This window comes from Chiloscyllium plagiosum, chromosome 16, assembly GCF_004010195.1.
Source record: "Chiloscyllium plagiosum isolate BGI_BamShark_2017 chromosome 16, ASM401019v2, whole genome shotgun sequence".
NCBI classification, from domain to species: Eukaryota; Metazoa; Chordata; class Chondrichthyes; order Orectolobiformes; family Hemiscylliidae; genus Chiloscyllium; species Chiloscyllium plagiosum.
In genome coordinates, this window is record NC_057725.1 from 64,901,409 (window position 1) to 64,926,332 (window position 24,924).

General features: G+C 41.8%; 1 protein-coding gene across 1 annotated transcript in view; it reads left to right on the top strand.

The window, feature by feature from the left end:
• Positions 1–24,924, top strand: part of LOC122558113 (low choriolytic enzyme-like) — a 122,809-nt gene that overhangs the window by 93,236 nt on the left and 4,649 nt on the right. Inside the window, exons 7-9 of the mRNA XM_043706431.1 lie at positions 3,242–3,360; positions 23,115–23,337; positions 23,442–23,551. Of these exons, the coding sequence (XP_043562366.1) occupies positions 3,242–3,360; positions 23,115–23,337; positions 23,442–23,551 (452 nt within the window). The remainder of the gene's footprint in view (positions 1–3,241; positions 3,361–23,114; positions 23,338–23,441; positions 23,552–24,924) is intronic.

Below are 24,924 nucleotides of genomic sequence, written 5' to 3' on the forward strand. Positions count from 1 at the left end.
ACCTAGGTCTCTCCGTTCTCCAACAAAATGCTTTCGGCAAGGTTCTACTTGGTAGCCTAGATAACAAGGTTAGATTGCATAGAATACTGGGAGAATCAATCATTTGTAAAATTGCCTGGAAGGTGGTGGAGGGTTGATTTTTGGACTCAAGGCCTGTGACCAGTGGTGTGCCGTGGGGATCAGTGCTGGGTCCACTGCTTTGTGTCATTTATATAAATGATTTAGATGTGAATATAGGAGGCATGGTTAGTAAGTTTGCAGATGACACCAAAATTGTTGTAAAGAAGGCTACCTCAGAGTACAGTAGGACCTTGATGAGATGGGCCAAGGTGTGGCAGATGAAGTTTAATTTGGATAAATGTGAGGTGCTATATTTTGGTAGGGCAAATCAGGGCAGGAGCTATACACAATGATAAGGTCACAGGGAGTGTTGTCAAACAAAGGGACCCTGGAGTGCATGCTCATATTTCCCTGAAAGGGGAGTCTCAAGTAGACAGGCATAATGAAGAAGGCATTTGGCACACTTGCCATTATTGGTCAGGGCATTGAATAAACGAGTGTTGTGTTGTGGCTGAATAGTCAAGATCTTTTTCCCAAGGTAGGTGAATCCAAAACTAGGGGGCATAAGTTTAAAGTGAGAGGGGAAAGATTTAAGGGGCAAATTTTTCATGTGAAGGGTGGTGTCAGAGGAAATGGTGGAGGCTGGTACAGTTATAGTATTTAAAATGCATCTGGATAGGTATAATTCCCAATGAAGGGCTCTTGCCTGAAACGTCAATTCTCCTGCTTCTTGGATGCTGCCTGACCTGCTGTGCTATTCCAGCACCCCACTCTCGATATGAATAGGAGAGGTTTATAGAGGGATATGGGGCCACATGCTGACAAATGGGGCTAATTACTCCAAATTAAACACCATCTGCCACTCCTCATCCCATCCTTCTGTTAACTATAGATGGTGTTTCCATCCCTTAGAATTTTTCTTACTCAGTGAAATGTATCTATTTTGTATGTATCTCAAACATATGCCACTATCTGTGTTGTGCTACCCTCAATCTAAGTTGCCAATATATCAGTTCTGCTTTCATGCCCTCATAATTGTCCTTAAATTAAAAGTTTTATCTAAAGCCCACCCTTCTCTAACTCATATTGAATGAGAATTTTAAACATGCTGTGGTTGCTACTACCTAGTGACCTTTCATCTTCATCATTTCTCACCTTTGCCAAATTATTTCCATGCCATGAAGTGTGGTGCTGGAAAAGCACAGCAGCATCTGAGGAGCAGAAGAGTCAACGTTTCGGGCGAAGCCTTTCATTAGGAATCTGCTGTGCTTTTCCAGCGCCACACTTTTCGACACTGATTTCCAGCATCTGCAGTCCTCACTTTCTCCTAAATTATTTCCATGTCCTGGTTTCCTGAACTTTTATCATGCCTCCCTATTGTATTAGTGCTGTCATAAACTAACAGAGGCATCCCTGCACATTTTGCCTCAGCTTCATTTCTTCTAAAGATCCTTTTTCCTTAACTAATCAGGTATGAAACCATGTCAACCAGCAGCCATGTCCTTGTAATGACCACCAGATCATATTTACTTATTTCAGCAAAAAAACATTTTGGTAAAGTTTTTCATCTTGTACTCATCAGCATAATTTGCAAGAATACCAATTCAAGGGGAAAACCAACATTCATATTTGGATGGATATATGAATAGGGAATGCTTAAAGGAATATGGTCAAAATGCTGGCATGTGGGAATAGATTAATTTAGGATATCTGGTCAGCACGGATGAATTGGACCAAAGGGTCTGTTTCTGTGCTGAATAACTATGAAAGGAGAGTGCTGATTAGTTGGCAGGTGCATTTTAATTTCTAGAATGCACTCAATGTTGATTTACAGAACTTGTAGGCTCAGCTTACACTCAAACTGCCTGATTAAAGTTTAATTGGTCATTACTCAGGGCAATGCCCTGACTAATGAACTAGTGAAAGGCTGTCACGTATTTTGTTAAGTTGAAAAGGCTCAGAACATGTGCATCTTTTTGTCTGCAAAGAACAGGACCCTATGTATTAATATGTATTTAAGTAATGCAGTTCCAATGCAATGCCAAATTGGTCGATAGCATATTTCTTCATGTATTTATTCCCTTCAATTTTTAAGCCAAACGTTTTGGTCTCTATTCTGATTTGCCTTGTACCAATTTACTTGTAGCTTAAGTAATAATTCATATGTTATGAATTGAGGTTCTGCTTCTTCACATGGGGCCTGCTTATACTGACAATGCAGAGCCTCATTTCTTTTGTCCTGCCTATGTTGTTGGGACTCACATGGACCACAATGACTGTATCCTACCTTTGTTCCCACTGCAGGTTTTTCTCCAAACCTCAGCAGATTTCCTGAACCCTGGCACCAGGCAGGCAACAGAGCCATCTGGGCTCATGTTCTTTGCTGCAGAGAACATTGTGATTCCCTCTGACTAAACTATCTTCTACTACTACTACTACATTCCTTTTTCTTCTCCTGTTTGGATGGCTTCCTATCCACCACAGTGTCACAGTTAGTAAGCTTATCCAATCTGCAGACCCATTTTCATCCAAACAAGTTAAAAGAATCTTCAATTTATTTGGACAGTTGTGAAGGCTGAGCCCTTAGCCCTCTGGGTCCCCTTCTCTGCCTCGCTTCTAGTCACAATCTCTTGTGCATGAACCCTACCAAATCAGAAGACCTTTCTAACAGGTGTGATTGTCTCCTGTTACAAAGAATCCAAAAAGTATATGCTCCTCTCCTTGATGTATCAGTGTCTGTAGTGCAGCCTTAAACTCATATACTCAAGGCTACACAAACTTCACCCACCATAAATATGTTTGTCCTGAATAAACTGGCATCCAGGAGCTCCAAGCTGAAGCTATAATACATGGCCTGTCTTGCCATCCATAATGTGTTCTCCTGAATCTTTTCTATGGTTAGCATCATCTCAATTATGAAGGGACTATAACTTGGTTCATTACCACACATGCAACTGAACCAATAGTATGAAAGTGTGTACTGAATGATTATATTCATACTGGACAATATCCTGTTTGATTTAGTTATACCTTCTTGGTTTTGTTCACAGTCTGCAGTGATCTGTGCACATTAAAGCTAGAATCCTTTCTCAATAATTTTCTTACTGTTACTTGTAAATAGTTATAATATCATATTTTGTATATTGTGTGGTAATTTCCATTTTAAATTGCAATTTAATAGACATATGTGGAGGCATGTTGATAGCTGCATCTGGGAACATGACCACTCCAAATTACCCTGGATTGTATCCAAACAATGCTGACTGCAGGTGGCTAATTCGGGCACCTCATCGTTTCAAGGTGTGTAAGAGCTCAGTAATGTTCATAAAATTCAAAAGTGTGTGAGTAGAAACAGCAATATTTGTTAAGGTACTAAAGAAAAATGAAAGAGGAAGGAAGAAGAACTGTTCAGAGATGTTGAAGTTGACTTTTATTGAATTTTGTGTGCATTTCACATCAATGCTATCAGTACTGGTAAGTTGTATTTTCCCTTCACATATTGAACTGGATGACTTGAATAATCATTTCCAGTTTGCATTTACCATCAAATGAATGTAAGGTAAACATTCCATCACACCAGGAGTTTCCAAATGGCAGAAGAGTCCAATATTGAACCATGATATTCGTTTGCTTTAAAAACATTATAGAATGCAGAAAAAGGAGATGCACTAGATAGCTGATGAAATACAATAATTTAGATTACCCTTGCATTTCTTTTCCTTTAACAGAATTTTCATTGGGTTATTTTTTTGAGATTCTGGAAAATTCAGAAACAGAATGAGTACAAATGTATATAACTAATGGCAGCATTGAGAGATCACTTCAAGAAAAAAATGTCCGAGAATGATCTGAAAGCACTGAAGTTTTAGAGAGGCCAACCTGGATAGAAAGAACAAAGAGACTGAAGGGAAGAGTATCAGGAAGAAAAAAACAAGGATGAAAGCAGAGTACAATTCCTTCATGTTGCACAAGAATAGTTATAACTCCTGTGACACCATTCCAAAATCTCCTGGATATGTCATTGGGTGGTAGTTAATTGTTATGCTGTGTCTGCTTTCTGCCATTTCAAAGTGGGTGATATTTAAATGGAAAGCAAAGCAAACTATAAATCTAGTAATCTAGCCGATCAAGAGCAGTAACAGAAGCCTTTTGATGCGTCAGAAATATTATGAAGCACAGAGTCATAGAAATGTACAGACGGAAACAGACCTTTCAGTCCAACTTGTCCATGCCGACCAGATATCCCAACCCAATCTAGCCCCACCTGCCAGCATCTGACCCATATCCCTCCAAACCCTTCTTATTCGCAATCGTACTAGTCTCCACCACTTCCTCTGGCAGCTCATTCCATGCACATTACCACCCTTTGTGTGAAAAGAGTTGCCCCTCAGGTCTCTCTTATATCTGTCCCCTCTCACCCTAAACCTATGCCCTCCAGTTCTGCACTCCCCCCACCCCAGGGAAGAGACTTTGTCTATTTATTCTATCCATGCCCCTCATGATTTTGTATTCAGTTGGCTAGCTCTCCATGGATCCTGAGAGATTTAACATTACTCAACAACCTTGTACCTTGTCAAAGGCCTTGCTAAAGTTCGCCTGGACAACACCTACCACACTTCCCTCATCTACTTTCTTGGTCACTCTTTCAAAAAACTCAAATTCATGGAACATAATTTCTCATACACAAAGCCATGCTGACTATCCCAAATGAGTCCTTACACATGCCTGTAGATCCTGTTTCAGAATCCAGTCCAACAACTTACCTACCAAGGGCATTAGGCTCACTGGTCTATAATTCCCAGGCTTTTCTCTACAGCCTCTCTTAAATAATGGCACAACATTAGCCACCCTCCAATCTTCAGGCACTTCACCCATGACTATTGATGATACAAATATCTCTGCTTGGACTCCCAGAATTTCCTCCCACAAAGTCCAGGGATAGACTTCATAAGGTCCAGGGGATTTATTTACCTTGATGCATTTTAAGACTTCCAGCAGCTCCTCCCCAATGCAGACTCTCTTCAAGACATCACTATTTATTTCCATACTTTTCCCAATGGATAATACTGATGAGAAATATTTATTTAAGGACCTCACCCATCTCTTGTGGTTACACACATGGATGACTTTGTTGATTTTTAAGAGGCCCATTCTCTCCCTGGTTACTCTTTTGCCCTTCATGTACTTGTAGAATTTCTTTGGATTCATCTTTACCTTATCTGCCAAAGCCATCTCATGTCCCCATTTAGCTGTCCTGATTTCTCTCTCAAGTGTACTTCAGCTACCTCTATATTCGTCAAGGGATTCACTTCATTCCAGCTGCTTATCATGTCATATGCTTCCTTTTCCAAGATCAGGGCCTTAATTGTAATTATCTAGGATTCTCTACTCCTGCCAGTCCAACTCTTCACTCTAATAGGAACATGCTAGCTCCAAACCCTTATTTACTGTTACAACACGAGATAAATCCCTCTGCTAATTTAAACCCGACACAGAAAATCTCACCTCGCACCATAATCTGTTAAAGTTTGAGGCAAAGAGCCATCCCAGATCTCAGTATTTAAAGAAAAAAATTATTTTTTTAAACTCCATAAGAGAACATCAAACAACAACTATTTATAACACCTTTCTCTTAAACCTATTTCTACCTCCCATTTGACAATAGTGGTCAGATAAATTCCCTCTTAAATTTATGAAAAAATTAATTTCAAACCCAGTTATTATCTTTTGGATGTTGAACTTTGTAGATATCTTTCGGTCGGCTTTCGGTGTTCTGCACAAATTTCTTATGGACAGGTACCTGGCAATTGTTGCTTGCTTGGCAGCTCTTTGATGTTCTCCCCCTAACTGTTCAAAATGTCTGATTTTATACCCCAAAACATCAGATCGCTTCATTAGCTTGATGTCATCCAGATATTAAAATTCAAAGGGTCAGTTAGACTCAAAGTCAGCTCTTTTCTCTCCTTACAGATGCTGCCAGACTTTGATGATTAACATTCAAATTGGATTAGATTTTAGTATCTTGAGGCATAATTTAAATTAATTGGCTGAATTTGAATTTGTTCTGTACATGGCAACACAGCTCCAGTTATTTGATTCACAACTAAATATTATATTTTTAAATTGTTCAACACCCTGTACTTTCAGTCCGTCCTTGCTAGCTTTCACTCTTTCTTAAAGGTACAGTAACATCTACACCGTCAGAACATAACTCACTTTTGATAGCCTTCACTTATATGAGGTCCCTTTTCCTGCAAACAGCCACCCACAATCAACTTTTGACAGTCAATTGCTTCCTGAACAACATTCAAAGTGGCCCTAGCTCCTCTGATAGTCCCTGGAAAACCTCAAGGTACTTAATTTGGACTTTACTCAGGCAGCCATTTTCTAATTGTAAAGTGTTGACTCAATCTAGTTCAATCACTTGCAACTTATTTCACTCCATTAACCTTGGACCCAAGCCTTTTACTACAAATAGTGGTAACTGAACCAGCTATTTTCAAAGACGCCAGATCAAACGTTATACCCATAATCTGTAAGGGCTTCCTGCTATAAGTTCTCAGCCCAGCTAAAATCTTGCACAAAGTTGAGGGCTGGGGTCCAGAGCAAATTGTTAAAAACTGGGTCTAGGATCATTGATACAGTCATTAGAACTAGATGACAATTTAACTATACATTTATCTTGATTGGTTCTGATTTTGATGCTGCTCAACAATTTAACTTTCCAGGGCATGAACTCTACTGGATACCAGCCTTTGAGTTATCGTACTCAATTTAAGTGGATTATTTTGCTGACTCAAGTTCACATTCCAGCATCAACTACAATGGCTTGCTGGCCAAGGTCCTGAGGGAAATTTTAACCATTTGGCCAAAGATTGGCTTTGTTTTGATGTTGTGTTTTGGGTTGACCCAGAGAGCCTCTGATCAGGACATGTCCTGAGTGATGGCATGCAATTGCCTTCATTCAAGATCAGTCAGACTGGCAATAATGTCCACTTCCATCTGAATACCCTGCAACCCATACTACACTTACCACATTTTCCGATAAAGCCAGTTGTTGTCTGTTAACTCCAATTGGGCTTCAGCTGGTAGGCATTTTTTTTTGCATTGTTACATCATTAATTCCACATTCCAGACAGTCTCTAAGCATTTCATTAAGGGTTAAATGAAAGTCACAGGGTTCTGCCAGTCATCTTAACCTAGTCAAAAATCCTGATGTGGATTCCCCTGGTTCTCAAATTACAGAGTAAATACAATAGCATCCTAGAATTCGAGGCAGTTTGATGGTTCTACTATTCCTTAACAATATTTGTCAGTTCTTGAAAAGTTTTAGTATCTGGTGCCTCAGTGAATGTAAGGCTCCTATTAACTGGGGAAAACAACTGTTGCTCCACAGGCTATCAGGAGAATTACTCATTGCTTTAATTCTGGCACAATGTCATTTGCCCAGAAGAAATAAAGATTTTGTCAAACATTAAGATTGACAAGTCGCCAGGGCCAGACCAGATTTGTCCTCGGCTGCTTTGGGAAGCGAGAAATGTGATTGCTTCGCCGCTTGAGAAGATCTTTGCATCCTCGCTCTCCACCGGAGTCGTACCTGAGGACTGGAGGGGGGCAAATGTAATTCCTCCCTTCAAGAAAGGAAATCGGGAAATCCCCGGCAATTACAGACCAGTCAGTCTCACGTCTGTCATCTGCAAGGTGTTAGAAAGGATTCTGAGGGATAGGATTTATGACCATCTGGAAGAGCATGGCTTGATTAAATGCAGTCAGCATGGCTTTGTGAGGGGCAGGTCATGCCTCACAAATCTTGAGTTCTTTGAGGATGTTACTAGACAAGTTGAGGGTCGAGCGGTGGATGTGCTGTATATGGACTTCGGCAAGGCATTTGATAAGGTTCCCCATGGTAGGCTCATTCAGAAGGTCAGGACGAATGGGATACAGGGAAATTTTTAGCTGTCTGGATACAGAATTGGCTGGTTGACAGAAGACAGCGAGTGGTAGTGGAAGGAAAGTATTCTGCCTGGAAGTCAGTGGTGAGTGGTGTTCTACAGGGCTTTGTTCTTGGGCCTCTATTGTTTGTAATTTTTATTAATGACTTGGATAAGGAGATTGAAGGATGGATTAGCACCTTTGCAGACGACACAAAGGTTGGAGGTGTCGTTGACAGTATAGAGGACTGTTGTAGGCTGCAGCGTGACATTGACAGGATGCAGAGATGGGCTGAGAGGTGGCAGATGGCGTTCAACCTGGATAAATGCGAAGTGATGCATTTTGGAAGGTCAAACTTGAAAGTTGAGTACAGGATTAAAGACAGGATTCTTGGCAGTGTGGAGGAATCAGTAGGATCATAGTGTGCAGGTACATAGATCCCTTAAAATTGCCAACCAAGTGGACAGGATTGTTAAGAAAGCATATGGTGTTTTGGCTTTCATGAACAGGGGGATTGAGTTTGAGCCATGAAATCTTGTTGCAGCTCTATATAACTTTGGTTAGACCGCACTTGGAATACTGCGTCCAGTTCTGGTCGCCCTATTATAAGAAAGATGTGGATGCTTTGGAGAGGGTTCAGAGGAGGTTTACCAGGATGCTGCCTGGAATAGAGGGTTTATCTTATGAAGAGAGGTTGACTGAGCTCGGACATTTTTCATTGGAAAAAAGAAGGAAGAGCAGGGACCTAATTGAGGTGTACTAGATAATGAGAGGCGGTGATAGCCAGAGACTTTTCCCAGGGCAGAAATCGTTAAAACGAGGGGTCATAGTTTTAAGCTGTTTGGCAGAAAGTATAGAGGGGATGTCAGAGGCAGGTTCTTTATGCAGAGAGTTGTGTGAGCATGGAATGCGCTGCCAGCAGCAGTTGTGGAAGCAAGGTCATTGGGGATATTTTAAGAGACTGCTGGACATGCATATGGTCACAGAAATTTGAGGGTTCATACATTTAGGTTTACCGTTCATGAGGATCAACGGTCGGCACAACATCGTGGGCTGAAGGGCCTGTAGTGTGCTGTACTGTTTTATGTTCTATGACTGTTGCAACCAAGTTTCTTCATGATCATGCTTTATTCACTGAAATAACTCCACAGAGGCAAGAATCCATTACCAAGTCACCCTTTATTTGCACATGAACAGTCCTTGACTTTAGTACTACCTCATTCAGAGTCAGCCACCAAACTGTCAACATTTCTAACACATCCTTTTTTATGTTAGCCAGAGCTCCCTGATTGGACCAGATTAATAGCCCTAATCAGGAAATTTATATTCTATGATGTCCACCTGGCTGACTGTGTTACAATTACTACAACTACACTTAATCTTTTTAAATAAATGTAGATTAAAAAATCACGCAACGAAACCAGTAGTCCAACAATTTTATTTGAAAGTACAAGCTTTCGGAGGGCTGCTCCTTTATCAGTAGCTACTGGGGCAGGATCATGGGACACAGAATTTACAGTAAAAGATCAAAGTGTCATGCAACTGATGTGATGTATTGGACCGACCTAGATTATTAAGTCTTTAACAACTTAAAATGGGGATGCAGGTTTCAATTGATTTATGTGTAAATCCCAGAATTCCTTTCAAGTCACAGTCCTGAGATAATTTACGGTATAAAATAAAGTTGACATCTCAGCTCAGACAAAGCATTAAAGGTATGAGGTTAGAGTCTGTATATATCCAAACCTTGAGCCAGACTGGTTCTATTTTCAAAGTAGGAATTTATAAAATGTCACATTGACTGACTGCCTACAGATTGTATGGGGTCAAGGACATTCGGCCTTGGGTCTTCGGGACACCATCCTCTATGGCAGACTTTGGGATACGCAACAACGCAGGGTCGCCGAGCAGAGGCTGATAGTCAAGTTCAATATCCTTGAAGATGGCCTCAACTGGGATCTTGGATTCATGTCACACTACAGGTAACCCTACTACACTATACACTCACACACAAGCACACATACAAACACATACACACACAGTTTTACACATGATCACATTCACACGCTCACATACACCCTCTCTCATGCACACACCCACTCTCTCTCTCTCTCTCTCTCACATACACACACACTCACTCATACTCACCTGCGCGCACACTCTCTCTCACAGGCATATACTCTGTGTCACACACACGCAGGCACTCTATCACGCACACACAAAAGCATTCACACACAGAAGTCTATGGGGTGAATTTGCATTTGCAGATTTGTATTTGCAGATACATTCTATTTTGTTCAAAAACCACACAATCTGTAGGCAGTCAATCAATTGACATTTTAGAAATTCCTACTTTGGAAATAGAACCAGTCTGACTCCAGGTTGGGATACAGACAGACTGTAACCTCACATTTTTAATGCTTTGTCTGAGCTGAGATGTCACCTTTTTTTTACACTGATAACTTAAGGTTTTATCTCAGGACTGTGACTTAAAAAAAGTTCTGGATTTACATATTAATCAAAAAATGCATCCCCATTCTAAGTGATTAAAGAATTAACAGCAATTTAGGTTTATTTAATACATTGCATCAGTTGTACAACACTTTGATCTTTGACTATAAATTCTGTGTGCAATGATCCTGCCCCACTGACTACCTGATGAAGCAAGAGTGCTACGAAAGTGTCTACTTCCAAGTAAACCTGTTGGACAACAACCTGATGTTGGGTGATTTTTAACTTTGTCCACCCCAGTCCAACACTGGCACCTCCACATTTTAAATATATGTACACACTGTTGCTATGTTTTCCCATTCTTAACTAGCATCCTCTCATACTCTAATTTCTTCTACCTGGTTAACCTTTTAGTCACTTTCTACCATTCTTTGTATTCTGACCAATCATCTGATCTGCTACTCATCTTTGCAAAGTTCTATGCATTTTTCCTTATGTTTGTTGCTTTCCCTAATGTATTTAATTAACAATGGATGGTGTATCATCCCTTTAAAATTGTTTCTATCGTAGGAGTGTATTTATTGTGTGTATTTTGAAATATCCCCTTAAATATTCAATTGCATCTCCATTAATCTATCCCCTTGTCTAGTATGCCAGTTCACTTTAGCTGTTTATCTTTCATACCCAGTTAGTTGCCTTTACTTTTGGTTTAAAATATTAATTGTAGACTCACTCTACTCTTTCAAAATTCAAGAACGTTGCAGTCACTACTACCTAGAGGTGCCGTTACACTAAGGTAAGATTACACAGTCTCAAGTCTAATATAACTTACATCCAGAAAGTATTACTTTCAAAACTATCTTAAAAACATTTTACAAGCTATTCATTTAGGCTATAACTGTCAAGCTGATTTTTCAAGTGTTGGACTTTGGCTCAATCTACCAGCTTACTTTCCGCTGTGTGAGCCGAGTCCTGCGTGTTCTTTCAATGAAGCAATAGGAGAAGATATTCGGTCTCAAACTCTTAGTTTATTTTAGCAGTAAGTGGATAAAGTATACAGAGCTCTGGGTCTAGGTCTTCCCGTCCCTGACAAACAGCATAGTGTGTCAGTTCATAAAGTCCGACCTATTCCTGTCCCTGACCCAGTCTTTTATACAGTACAGAACGTCATGCAATCACTGAGGTGGGATTGTCTTCTGATTGGCTGTTGATCTGACTCCATTCTCCGCCTTCTCGCGTTCCCGGATGTCTGACCCCATGTGACCTCCTGCCCGCGAAACAGTCTCCACGTGACCTCCTCTTGCGCGCAAAACAGTCTCCACACATCCCGTATCTGTACGCACAGGGCGGTAACACCCTTGCTGTTTATCTCGTTCCCCGACCGCAACCGTGACCGCTCCCACCAAGCCATATACCTACAAGTCCCCCTTTTGGTCTCATGAAAATGAGACCAACAAACCAGTTTTATACATCACATTTGCTCTCCGATGCATAGTCTTCCCTTCCTGCCAGAGCCATGCTTTCCGTCTCCATCTGTGACACCTGGTAGGGTGGGGGAGCCTTCCCTTCAATTGCTGTGATAATTACCCTGTTCAACAGAGATCTAATACAGGGGATACAACAACATCCACACAAGACTAACCTAGTCATCATACCAATGAGGGACATAAACACAGACACAATCAATCCTTTCCATTTCCCAAACCATGAGTCGAAAATGCCTCCTAGAGGGTTGCCAATACCTGAATGTTCATGCATTTCTTCAGACAAGGTTCTTAGTCCTTCCAGGGCTCTGGTTACCGAGCCATCAGGTGCTGTACTGTTGGGGATGAACGTACAACATTGATCTCTGAACATAGAGCACACTCCCCCCTTTTTCCAGAACCCTCTTCCTGCAAAAATTAAAAGTTTAAGACCCTTCTACTCTTTTTCTGTTCTTATTTGTTCTACAGTTCTCGTTGGCGATTCCGTGGCTGCACACTGGCTCCAATGGTACCAGCTTTCTCCTTTCCCCTGTAGTCTGACCGCATGAGATGTCCTCTCCATCACCTTGTAAGGTCCTGTCCACCTTGGCTCTGACCTCTTCCGTTTGATCACCTTCAGCAGGACCCAGTCTGTGGTAGATGGCGCCTGGCTCTGTAGGTCCCCCTTTGCCGATCCAACCTGTTTAGAGAAAACTGACACCCAAGCTGTTAGTTGGTCATAGTAAGGTTTGTACCTTAGAGAGGCTCCTCCTCCCTCTAACATCTGTATTCCAGCTCCCGGTCCCAGGAACTGCTGTCCTGTTGTTAGCTCGTACGGGGTGAACACTGCGATAGAGTTTACTGAGCTTCTAATGGACATTAAAGCTAAGGGTAGGGCATCCACCCAGCTTAACTTTGTTTGTGCACACACTTTTCCTATTTTTCCTTTTATGGACTGATTCATTCTTCCCACTTTTCCCTGTGACTGAGGATGGTACACTGTTCCAAACACATGTTTCAGTCCTAAAGCTGCTTCAACTTCTTGCAGGTCTTTATTCTTGAAGTGTGTGCCATTATCCGACCTGACTTTCTTTGGAAACCCATGCGTTGGAATATATTGGTTTATCAAGAATTTGATCACTGCTTTTCCGTCTTCCTTTTTCGCCGGTATCGCTTCTGGCCAACCATCAAGAATTTGATCACTGTTTTTGTGTCTTCCTTTTTTGCCGGTATCGCTTCTGGCCAACCAGTATATGCACCCACTGCTATCAAAAGGTACCGTTTACTCTCTCTATCATGTCAGTGTAGTCAATCACTATTTCCTGACCTGGCATTCTTGGGAGAGGGAATTTTCCCTCGTGTGGTTTCACTGTTGCTTTTACATTGTATTCTGTACACGTTTTACATTCTCTGATGTAATTTTCAATCATTGCCGGCAAGAACGGATGCCACCAATGTGTCAGATACCTCTGCATCTGCGTTTTTCTAGTGTGTCAACCCATGAGCTTCCTGGAGCATGGAAGCTATCAAACCTGGGGGTAGCACTGGTCTACCGTCCGGTGACCTCCAAATCCCTTCTGACTCTGTGGCCCCTCTCTCTCTCCATACTGTCAGTTCATGAGAGGCTTTCTGCTGCTCTTTTATTAACACATTTGCATCGCAGGTGGGCAGCAGGTCATACACTGTTCTCTCTGTTTGCATCATTATGTACTGGGCTGCATATCCTGCTGCTTTTTTTGCTGCTAAGTCTGCTTCCTGATTGCCCTTAGCTACTGTTGTATCAGTTCTGTCATGTCCTCTACACTTGACCACTGCCACTTCTGCAGGTTTCATTAGGGCCTCCACTAATCTTTTCACATTTTTTTCATGTTTGATTGGTATTTTTGCTACTGTCAAGAATCCTGCTCTGATCCATTGACTGAGTTCTACCTGTATAGCTCCTACCACATATGCAGAGTCAGTGTAGATGTTCACTCTTTTTCCCTCTGACCATTCTAACGCAGCAATTATTGCCTGTAGTTCAGCCAACTGGGCCGATTCTTTGCCTGTCACTTTTAGTCCTTCAGTTGGATGTCTGTAACAGCAACCATCTGTAAACAGCACTTTTTCTGGGTCAACTAGTGGTTTTGTCTGTAAGTCTAACTTTGACGTTTTTCTGTACCCTTTCCTCGCACATGTGTGGTTCTCCTTCTCCCATGTTGTCAGCCATGTTGATTCCTTCGTGTGTGAAAGTTATATGTGGTGCATTCAGGATTTTCTCTAACCTGGTTTGCCGCAGTGATGTCATTGTGAAGGCTGTTGAGTTCACTATACTGTGTGTCGTCAGTACCGTTAGTGAATGGCCCATGACTATATGTGCTACCTTTTGGAGAATTTTTGCTACCCCTGCTGCATGTCTTGTACATGGCGGGTGTCTGTCCTCTATTGGGTCAAGGGTAACACTTACTTACATCAGTACCTGCCTGCCTCCCGCTTTTTTCTGAAAAAGAACACCATTTATTGTGTGTGATTTTTCAGAAACATTGAGGAAAAATGGCTCTTTGTCATCAGGGACCGCTAAATCAGCAGCCCGCATTTGGGCCTGTTTGAGAGATATGAAACTTTTGTCTGCCTCCGTGGTCCACCGCAAATGGGCCGATAAATTTCTCATGCCTTGCTCATTTACCATGGCCCTCAGAGGGAAAGTGAGCTCCCCATATGATGCAACGAATTGTCTGCTGTATCCTGCCAACCCAAGAAATGAGAGCATGTCTTTTACAGTGACTGGTTTGGTATGATGCAGAATGGAGGATCTATGGGACGGAGACACACCTGTTCCTTTTAGATTAGATTAGATTACATTACAGTGTGGAAACAGGCCCTTCAGCCCAACAAGTCCACACCGACCCGCCGAAGCGCAACCCACCCATACCCCTACGTTTACCGCTATACCTAACACTACGGGCAATTTAGCATGGCCAATTCACCTGACTTGCACATCTTTGGACTGTGGGAGGAAACCGGAGCACCTGGAGGACACCCACGCAGACACAGGGAGAACGTGCAAACTCCACACAGTCAGTCGCCTGAGGCGGGAATTGAACCCAGGTCTCTGGCGCTGTGAGGCAACAGTGCTAACCACTGTGCCACCGTGCCGGAAATAACTCTACCCAGAAAAGACACCGTTTCTCTGCAGCATTGCAATTTAGCCCGTGAGCCTTTGAAACCGACGTTATACAGGTGAATCAGCAACGACTTTGTGGCTGCCAGACAAAAAACATGGTCGTGTGCCGCCAGAAGAATGTCATCCACATACTGGATCAATACCACCCCCTTTGAGAGCGTTAGGTCCTTCAGCTGCTGTTTCAGTACCTGATTAAACACCCCTGGTGACAAAATGAACCCTTGAGGGACCCTTGTATAACGTAGTTGTTGGCCTTTGTAATTGAACGAGAAAATGTCCCTCAAATGATTAGCTAGGGGCGAACAGAAGAACGTGTTGGCCAGATCAATGCACAAGAACCACTTATGGTCAGGGGTCAGCACAGACATCGCAGTGTATGGGTTTGGAACTGGAACTGTTGGAGTAGAGACAACACTATTGATCCGTCTAAGATCATGCGCCATCCTATATTTACCTATATTCTGCTTCTCTACAGGTAAGATAGGAGTGTTCCAGGCTGACCGGGAGGGTTCTAGCACCCCTGCTGCTAACAATCCTTCAATTGTGTCGGCATTGCCGGCTTCAGTCTCTGGTTTGTGTGAATATTGTCTCTGCCAAATCGGAGTGGGTTCTATTAAATCGAATGTGATCGGTGTGACGTGTTTGCAGTGACCTTCATCCGTTGGACCTGCTGACCACAAGGTATCTGGTAGAGTGTCAAGCATCGCTGCAGCCTGTGGATGATCTGTTTTTTCCCTGCCGTGAAACCTTTCAATCTGCCTGTGTTCCAGCAGTACCTTGTCAATTGTCCTGTATATAATTATGTAGGCTTCCTCTAATGCCTGGTTTGGCCACATTCAAAACAGGTATTGGGTGGTTGACCTCTGAGTCCTCCGCGGCCCCTTCCACTACCACGCATTCCTCCTGCTACACCTATAGGCTTGCCCCCATGGTGGGGGTGGTGTGGCATCCAATCAGGTGTTGGGTCTAGACTCGGGAGGTTGTTTTGTGGTGACGGCTGCTGAACCATCTGATGAGTTGTCTTTTGGGGGGCCTTCTTTGTATCATTAGCTTTCCTTCTAGCCTCATCGAGCTGTAACTTCAGTAACTGCACTTTAGCTGACTCGTTGCTCTGTTTATCTTCATCCTGTTTTGTCCTGTGGCGCTTCAGGTGGTGCGTCAAGTGTTTTTCCCACTGTTCTGTAGAACAACCTGGGATGTCGGGATTACTCTCCATTGCCTCTTTTACTTCCTTAGGCATCCCTGCCATAACGGCATTTCTAAATAACGTGGTCTGTAGCTGACCCGGCCCTGGATGGCTCCCCGCAGTATCTGTCCACGTGCCCTTACATCTGGCCAAAAAGGCAGGCATATCCTCACCCTCCTTCATTGTGAAGGTGAGTGAGTGCATTGCTCCCGGTGGAATCGGAAATCTATCCCTCATTGCCCTTCCCACACAGGTGGCATGCTGCGCAAAAGGGTCTAAATCAGGTAGAGAGGTGGTCCCCGCAAAGGCTTCAATCTGCTATATTTCCCACATACTCAAGTCACCCATAGCTAACTTGTGGCCTAGCGTGTATTGGCAAAATTTAGTCATCCAGGGCCCACCTCCCTCAGTGGGTGGGGCATCTTATCCAGGATACAATTCAAGTCAGTAAATGTGAAGGGCTGATAAACATCCCCCATATAGGAGCCTCTGTAAATTAATGGCATTTGGTGGTGCTGATACTTTGTGGGTTGTCGTAATGTGTCTCTTTGACACAGGTTATATCTTGTTTCAGGTAGAGGCTTCAGTGGAGGGCCGTGTTCCGTATGCATTGTGAGTGAGCCTGTCAAAGTGACGGGGTAGGTGTGTGGGTCATCCTCTGTCAGGGATTCTTCTTCCTCAATTTCCGTACTATTTTGAGACACCTCTCCATCCAATTTCTCTCTGTCTCTTTCTTCCCTCAAATCTCTCCTTCTTCTGTCTGAGAACCCGTCATCTAGTAACTGACCTGAGTCATGTAATCTTTCCCTCTTTTCACTCTCAGCACTATACGGTGTCAAGTGAGCATCTGGCTCTTGCACTGATGAATATCTCCCCTTCCATTTTATGTGTTTTTTTTTAATCCTCCCGTCCAGTAGTCAGTTGGTTTGGATGTAATATAACCGAGCAACCAACCCAATCAGAGACAAATCCGGTAGCCAGTCAGTTTGTATGGAGTACACCCGAGCAACTGACCCTTTCAGTGAGAATTATCAGCAGTTTCGTTGTCACCGTTAGGTTTCCACTGCCGACTCTCTCTCTCGCTGAGACATCACCGTCTTTGTCTTCGAGACACTATTGGCTTTTCTGCCACCCTCTGTACGTTCCCCAATATAATTTTAAAACTTACAACACATCAATCATAAACCAAAATTTGTGAGCGTTGCTTTTATGAGATCCTGCTCAATGGACTTTAAACCTCCTCACACTTACGTACCTTGTTGCTTTTATGGGGACTCTAACCCCACGGGACTTTAAACCTGTACGTATTAAATCAATACTTTATCCACTTACTATTACTAGGACACTTGCGGTATAATGACAACAATCAATTTGGTATCTACAATTGCAGAACTTCGATATAAACAGGTGTCTGCTCACTTTTTATGCGGCGCCGCTTGTTGTTGTCATCAGACGTCAGTTGTCCGTTGTTTCTATTTTTCTCTCTTTTTTCCATCACTTCTCCGTCTTCATCACGTCGAGGTCACCAAATTGTTGGACTTTGGCTCAATCTACCAGCTTACTTTCCGCTGTGTGAGCCGAGTCCTGCGTGTTCTTTCAATGAAGCAATAGGAGAAGATATTCGGTCTCAAACTCTTAGTTTATTTTAGCAGTAAGTGGATAAAGTATACAGAGCTCTGGGTCTAGGTCTTCCCGTCCCTGACAAACAGCATAGTGTGTCCGTTCACGAAGTCCGACCTATTCCTGTCCCTGACCCAGTCTTTTATACAGTACAGAACGTCATGCAATCACTGAGGTGGGATTGTCTTCTGATTGGCTGTTGATCTGACTCCATTCTCCGCCTTCTCGCGTTCCCGGATGTCTGACCCCATGTGACCTCCTTCTGCCTGTGAAACAGTCTCCACGTGACCTCCTCTCGCGCGCAAATTAGTCTCCACACGTCCCGTATCTGTACGCACAGGGCGGTAACACCCTTGCTGTTTATCTCGTTCCCCCGACCGCAACCGTGGCCGCTCCCACCAAGCCATATACCTACACAACAATTATTTAGTTTAAACTTATCAGTAATTATTGCTGTTTCTTTATCATTTCTTCTTGTATACTTTGCCCAATTATTTAGTTACTGTCAGGAAGCCTATGATCCATTCTCACTATTGGCTTCTTTGTCCTACTATTCCTCACCTCCACCCAAATTGATTCTACGTCCTGGTCTCCTGAACCAAGTAATACTGCAAAATGGCATATTTAATTAAAAGTATTATCCTTCCACATTTACGAGTTTTCTAGTTTTCTTGAATGTTATGTACCCTTCAATACTCAGGACCCAATCTTGAACCATGTTTCAGCAATGGCTAACAGATTGTATTTATTTCCTCAAAGTGCACTATCAATTCATTTACTTTGCTATCTCTGCAGAAACAGAGTTGTTAGGTTTGTATTTTTGTTAATGTTGTAACACCTTGTTCTGACTGCCAACATCCTCGTACGTTTTTCTCTCTCTTCTTTCTGTCATTCTCTGACCCTCTCTTCCCAAGGTATTATTTTACTCTGATACCTTGTTTGTACACTTTGATATACCAGATCTTTGCATATTTGATCCCTTGCCTCTATGTCTTGGTTATGCAGTTGGCATGTATACTGGCCCCAACATAGTTTATACCCAAACTATCTTATAGCTCTTTGCTTAATTTCTTTGCACTCAGTCACTTTGTGTTTACCTAGAGGCTTCTGTGGCTTGCATTGCTTGTTAGTGCATAGGCTCTTCCATGCTGTGAGCTATCAGCTGTTACTGGCTGACAGCCTCTGTGGGGGAATTGTTTTCATTAAGATAGGTAGATTATTCTGCATTTCAAAGGGAGCCTGCGAGTCACTTACAAGGACACAAAGTTGAAACCATTCCATTTTCAATCAGAAGTCAACTGTGCAATAATGATATAAAATTGCTGCCATTGCATGCAATCTGGGCAGAGTAAGTTATTGTCTGTCTTTTCAGAGACGGTGTATGATCCTTTGAATTTCAGGATGTGCTATGGGCTAATTGCATTAATCAGGGATCCACTATTTATTATGCCACCCATTTGGCAACAAATGGCACTTTAATGACATTAATTTTCCAAAATTGTATATTACAAATGATGGCCTCAAGTGATAAAGACCATTATCATTTTAACATTAATTGCTTTCTCTTCACATCAGCTAAGTTAATTTAATCAGACTCTACCTAAAAAGCATGACCTGACCTTCACATTTCTGAATCAATATTTTATAGCTAACACTGGAGACAATGCTTTGGAGCATCTCTAGTTGCAAACCGAATTGTAAATATGTAAGAACATGGTCTTTGATGCTCAGGGTTAACATTTTTTTGCTGGGATGGGCTGCTTTCATGGGAGCTATCTGTCAGAGTTCCATTCCCCAGTACAGCATGAACATAAATAAAGGATGACTTGGTAATGGGAACTGGTCTCCTGTGAATTTCAGTGATGAAGGGAGAAAATATGATGTGCCTGAAGATTGTGTGGGATTAACAAATGTCAGATGCAAATGTCCGTGGGTGAAAAAAAGAAAAAGAACAAGAAAACAAAAACGAAAAGATATATATCACAAACATTTTCATTCTGCAGTGTGGATAATGTTACGTAACTCGGAGCACTTTAGCAAGGTATGACAGCAAGACTGCAGTCCATTTGCTCTGGTACACCCATAGTGCCTTTAGGGAGGAAATTCCAAGATTTTATCTCAGTGGCACTGAAGGACACTTGGAGGGAGCTTGCTGGTAACTGCTGCACTTGTCCATCTAGATGCCAATGGTCATGGGTTTGGAGCTTTGGTGAATTTCTATAGTGCTGTGGACAGTACACACTGCAACCACTGAGCATTAGTGATGGAGGGACTGAGTGTTTATGGATGTGGTGCCAATCAAGTGAGTTTTTGTCTTGGATAGTGTCAAGCTTCTTTAGTGCTGTTGGAGCTGCATTTATCCAGGAGTGTTCCAATCCACCCCTTACTTGTACCTTGTAGACAGGCTCTGAGGGGTCAGGAAGTGAATTATTCGCTGCAAAATTCCTAACGTCTCATTTGCTCTTCTAGCCATATTTATTTGTTAAATGGTATTTATACAACCAAGTATGCATGTAGCTCAGTTTCTGGTTAATGGTAACTTCCCTAGGGTGTTGATATTGTGAGTTTCAATTATGGTGATGTCATTGAATGTCAAGGACCAATAGTTAGATTTTCTCTCATTGGAAATGGTTATTGCCTGGCAATTGCCTAGCATGAATCGTACTTGCCACTTGTTAGCTCGAACCTGCATGTTGGACATGGAGTGCTTCAGTATCTGAATGGTCATGAATGATGATGAACATTGTGCAATCATCAGTGAACATCCCCATCTCTGATGGATTGTTCATTGTTTAAAGCAGTTGAAGATGGTTGTGCCAAGGACACTACCCTGAGAAACTCCAGCAGAAATGTCCTGGAGCTGAGGCCAGGAACTGATCTCCAACAATCACAATTATCTTGTTTTGTGCCAAATATGACTCCAACCAGTGGAGAATTTTCCCTGATTTCCATTGACTCCAGCTTTGCTAGAGCTTCGATCAGATGTCAATGACATCTCCACGATCAGACATCAAGGACATCACCTCTCACCTCACCTGTGGAATTCATTTTTTTTGTCCACGTTTGAACTAAGGCTGAAATGAGTTCGGGAGCTTTAGTGGCCCTGGAGTAACCCAAACTGAGTGTGCAGTTTATCACTAAATAAATACTGCACAATAACACTATTGATGACACCTTACATTACTTTACTGATGATCAAGAATAAGCTGATGGGGCAGTTATTGGTCAGGTTGAATTTGTCCTATTTTTTTATATGTAGGGCAAACGTGGGCAATTTTCCACATTGTCAGGTCAATGCCAATGATGAAACTATACTGGAACAGCTAGCTTGGGGGTGGAGTAAATTTTGGAGCATAAGTCTTCCAAATGTTGACAGGGCCCACAGCCTTTACATTATTCAGTACCTCCAACCATTTCTTGACATCATGGTGAGTGAATTAAATTGGCTGAAGACTGGCATGTGTGATGCTGGGGATGCCTGAAGAAGGCCAAGTTGGATCACCCACTGGACACTTCTGGCTGAAGATTATTATGAATGTTTCAGCCTTTGTTTTCAGCGGATGTGCTGAGTTGCCTTGTTATTTAGAAAGAATGATGTTTGTAGAGTCTCCTCCTCCAATGAGTTATTTAAATGTCCACAATTAGGTATGGCAACACTGCAGAGCTTAGATCTTATCTGTTGGTTGTGAAATCGCTCAGCTTATCCATACCTTTGATTTGGTTTATTTATTGTGTTTTGTTACAAAATACAGTGAAATGTTGTATAGTGTTGCCACTCCCTGGCACCATCTTAAAACACAGAAAAAAAAACTATAACAGAATATAAAGACAAAATAAAAAGAAAGTGTTCAACTTTACGGACCTTCTTATTAAGTGCTCCATCATGGACCATGGATCCAGTTCCAGTGAAACGGAAATTTCAATGACCCAGGAGTTCCCAACTGCTGCAGCCTTCACCTGCGAACACAGCCCGGTGATAGACATATTTCCCCTATTGGAGAGGTCAATTACCAGAGGACAGAGATTTAAGCTGATTGGTAGAAGGATTAGTGGAGACATGAGGAAAGCTCTTTCATGCAGAGAGTGATGAGTATTTGAATAGTGCTGATCAATATGGTAGTGGAAACACTCAGATAATTTAAGAAGAATTTAGATCTGTACCTGCACCACTGAAGACTGCAATGCTAAGGACCAGTGCTGGAAATTGGGATTGTAATAAGTGACCAGCTTATTCCACCATTGCAGGCATAATAGGCTGAATGATTTCTTTGTGTTGTAATGTTTTCATGGTTCTAAAGACAAGTTTCATGAAATTGGTTCCCAAATGGTGCACTTGATCGGACTGCTAGGGAGAGGGGAGGACAGGTCAATCGGAGTAGATGCTCGCAAGGAGATTGTGTTTATATTGTTAAAGTAGTGAGACTCGTGTCACCTTCTCAAGGTTCTATGATATAAAGAACCATTGTGAATCCAGAAGTTTGAAGCAGCAATTCAAAAAATGTCCTAGAGAATTGATCAAATATAAACAGGACAGAGGCAATGGAATGGAATCAATAAATAATTGTGTGTTAGTGAATATTTCCTGAGGAAAGAACTGTCCCCGACCTAGTGTTTAAAGTAGAAACTTCAAGATTGCTGACAGATGCATTAAAGAATGTCAGTAGCCACAAACGTTCAGTGGAAAAAGGCCACAGCCTAAGTTCTTGCTATGGCTATGCTGTACAGTGAGGAGCTGGGAACCATGTAAAGCCATGTATGTGCTGGAAAATGTTTGACCTGAAATGTACATTAATTCATGCAATGACATGTGTTATGCCCTAAAGCAGATTCTGGTCTCATTGCTGGTTGACACTTATTCCTGAACTGGTTCTTTGGCAGTTGTTGTTCAGCCATAGTTGTCATTGTTTTCTACTCTCAATGGAAAGACACAGACCCCAGGTTTACCTCGTCCACAACAGGAATCAAACCTACTCTTTGTGTTTTGCTAGATGGCATGCTAACCATCTAGCCAACTGAGTTAAATAATCTTACTACACTTGGCATTCCCTTGCCAAACTCCTGCTGCCCTATCAAGTCTGCTATGACAATTGAGGTTGACATACACTACGCAATATACTGAAATAACAGACTTGTTTTACATTTTGGCCTTTTAGACTTCTGTGAAATATACTATTCTGTGTAATTATTGCTTCCAATGGAAATTGCTGGGTTTGATTATGTGATCTAATCTGTTTTGTAGATTCTCTTGGAATTCTCGAGTTTTCAAATTCAAGAATTTGCAGCATGCATTGGTGATCATTTAACAATTTATGATGGTTCCAGTATTCATGCAGACATCCTTGAAGGACCAGTTTGTGGAGCAGATAATCCAGCTGCAATATCAACACGAAATGAATTATTTATAACATTCACCTCCACTCGGAAATTACAAGCAACTGGTTTTGCTGCCATATATAAATTCAGTAATATTATTAAAACAATCCTTCTTGCTTTCTTAATTATAAATATATTTGTGTATAACTACTTTGTCAAAAAAATTTTATTTCATACTTATTTTAATATCTAGTTACCTGTGGGACAATGCTGAAATCCAAAAGTGGAGAAATTCGGGGAAAATCTCATCCTTCCAAAGATGTGCACTGTTTTTGGGTCCTGCTGGTAAAAAGAAATTATAAGGTTTGAAAGTAGCACTCTAAAAAATTTGATGGCTGTCAGGATTTTGTATAAATGTGTTTCCATAAGTGGTCTGTGTGTGTGAAACACTGCTATAAGTTACTGAAGTAAAAGTAATTGTTAAATTATATACAAGGATTAAATGCAGATGAGGACACAAGATCATTATAAAGACAAAGCTATTGAATAAAGGTATTGGTGCAGAGCCGTGCCTTGCAATTATCACGATGGTTGTCTGGAATCAAAGGTTTATGCTGGAAAGTTATGTTCAGCACTTGCAATGGTTTTGATTATTAATAGTCAGAGTTTATCTTTCTGGACGGACTCAGTGGGTAGAGCACCTTAGGGGAACAAATGAAGGTTTCTTTCTCTTACTAGTTATGCCAGCACAATACTTGAAATCTGCCTGGAATCTTTTTCAGTAGAACAGATATGATTTATTGGCATCTTCTGTAGCTACCAGTGAGAGAAAGATAGTTTAGCTCTCACATGCTGTTCACAGTTAGTTCACCTGAGAGCTGTAACTTGGAACTATCTGAGGTCCCTGTATACAAAAGTCCATTTCAAATACCAACATTGGAGTTGTCAAATTGCACCTCTTTGTTAGGTGTTGGGTTACTGGAATAGTTCCAACCATTGTCTTTTAGCATTTTCAAATGTATCAGCATTTAACTTGAACAGCTCCAGTTCTTCCAGGTTTGATGAGATAGGGAAAAAAAAACAACACACAACTTAGACAAAGGAATGTAAATACTTAAATTCTATTTGCCACATTTAGTCAGCTGCCTCCATTAATTAGGCTGTTTTAACTTACTTAAAGGTTATTGTACAAATCTGACTTTAGGACTGAACTTGAAGACGGTGGGGAGCTTTTGTGGCACAGTAATAGCATCACTATCCCTGCACTAAGAGACCTAGGTTCAAGTCCCACCTGTTCTAGAGGTGTGTAATAACAGTTTGATTAGAAAGATAGGTTAAAATGTAAAACACCAAAATTGGAGTGTCCTTGTGACACAATGCTAATGTCTCTGCCTCTGAGCCAGGAGCCCCACTTTTATGTTCCACCAAATTATCTTATTGTCTTGTGGAATTATTGCCAGATTTTTGGACTACATTGCTGGTATTATTTCTCCCACTATATCTCTAACCTTGTATGCATGTTTCCTCGGAACCTCTGAGCACATCCCAACCTTAACTCCCTTAGCGTTTTCAAAATACCTCTCTTTCTTTCCACTTCCTCTGCTAGGATTTCCAGTGTAGTATCTAAAGAACTCAGAGCACTTTCTTTCATAGTCAGCTATTATTATTCCTCGATGAGATGGAAATGTGTTGCTGGAAAAGCGCAGCAGGTCAGGCAGCATCTAGGGAACAGGAGA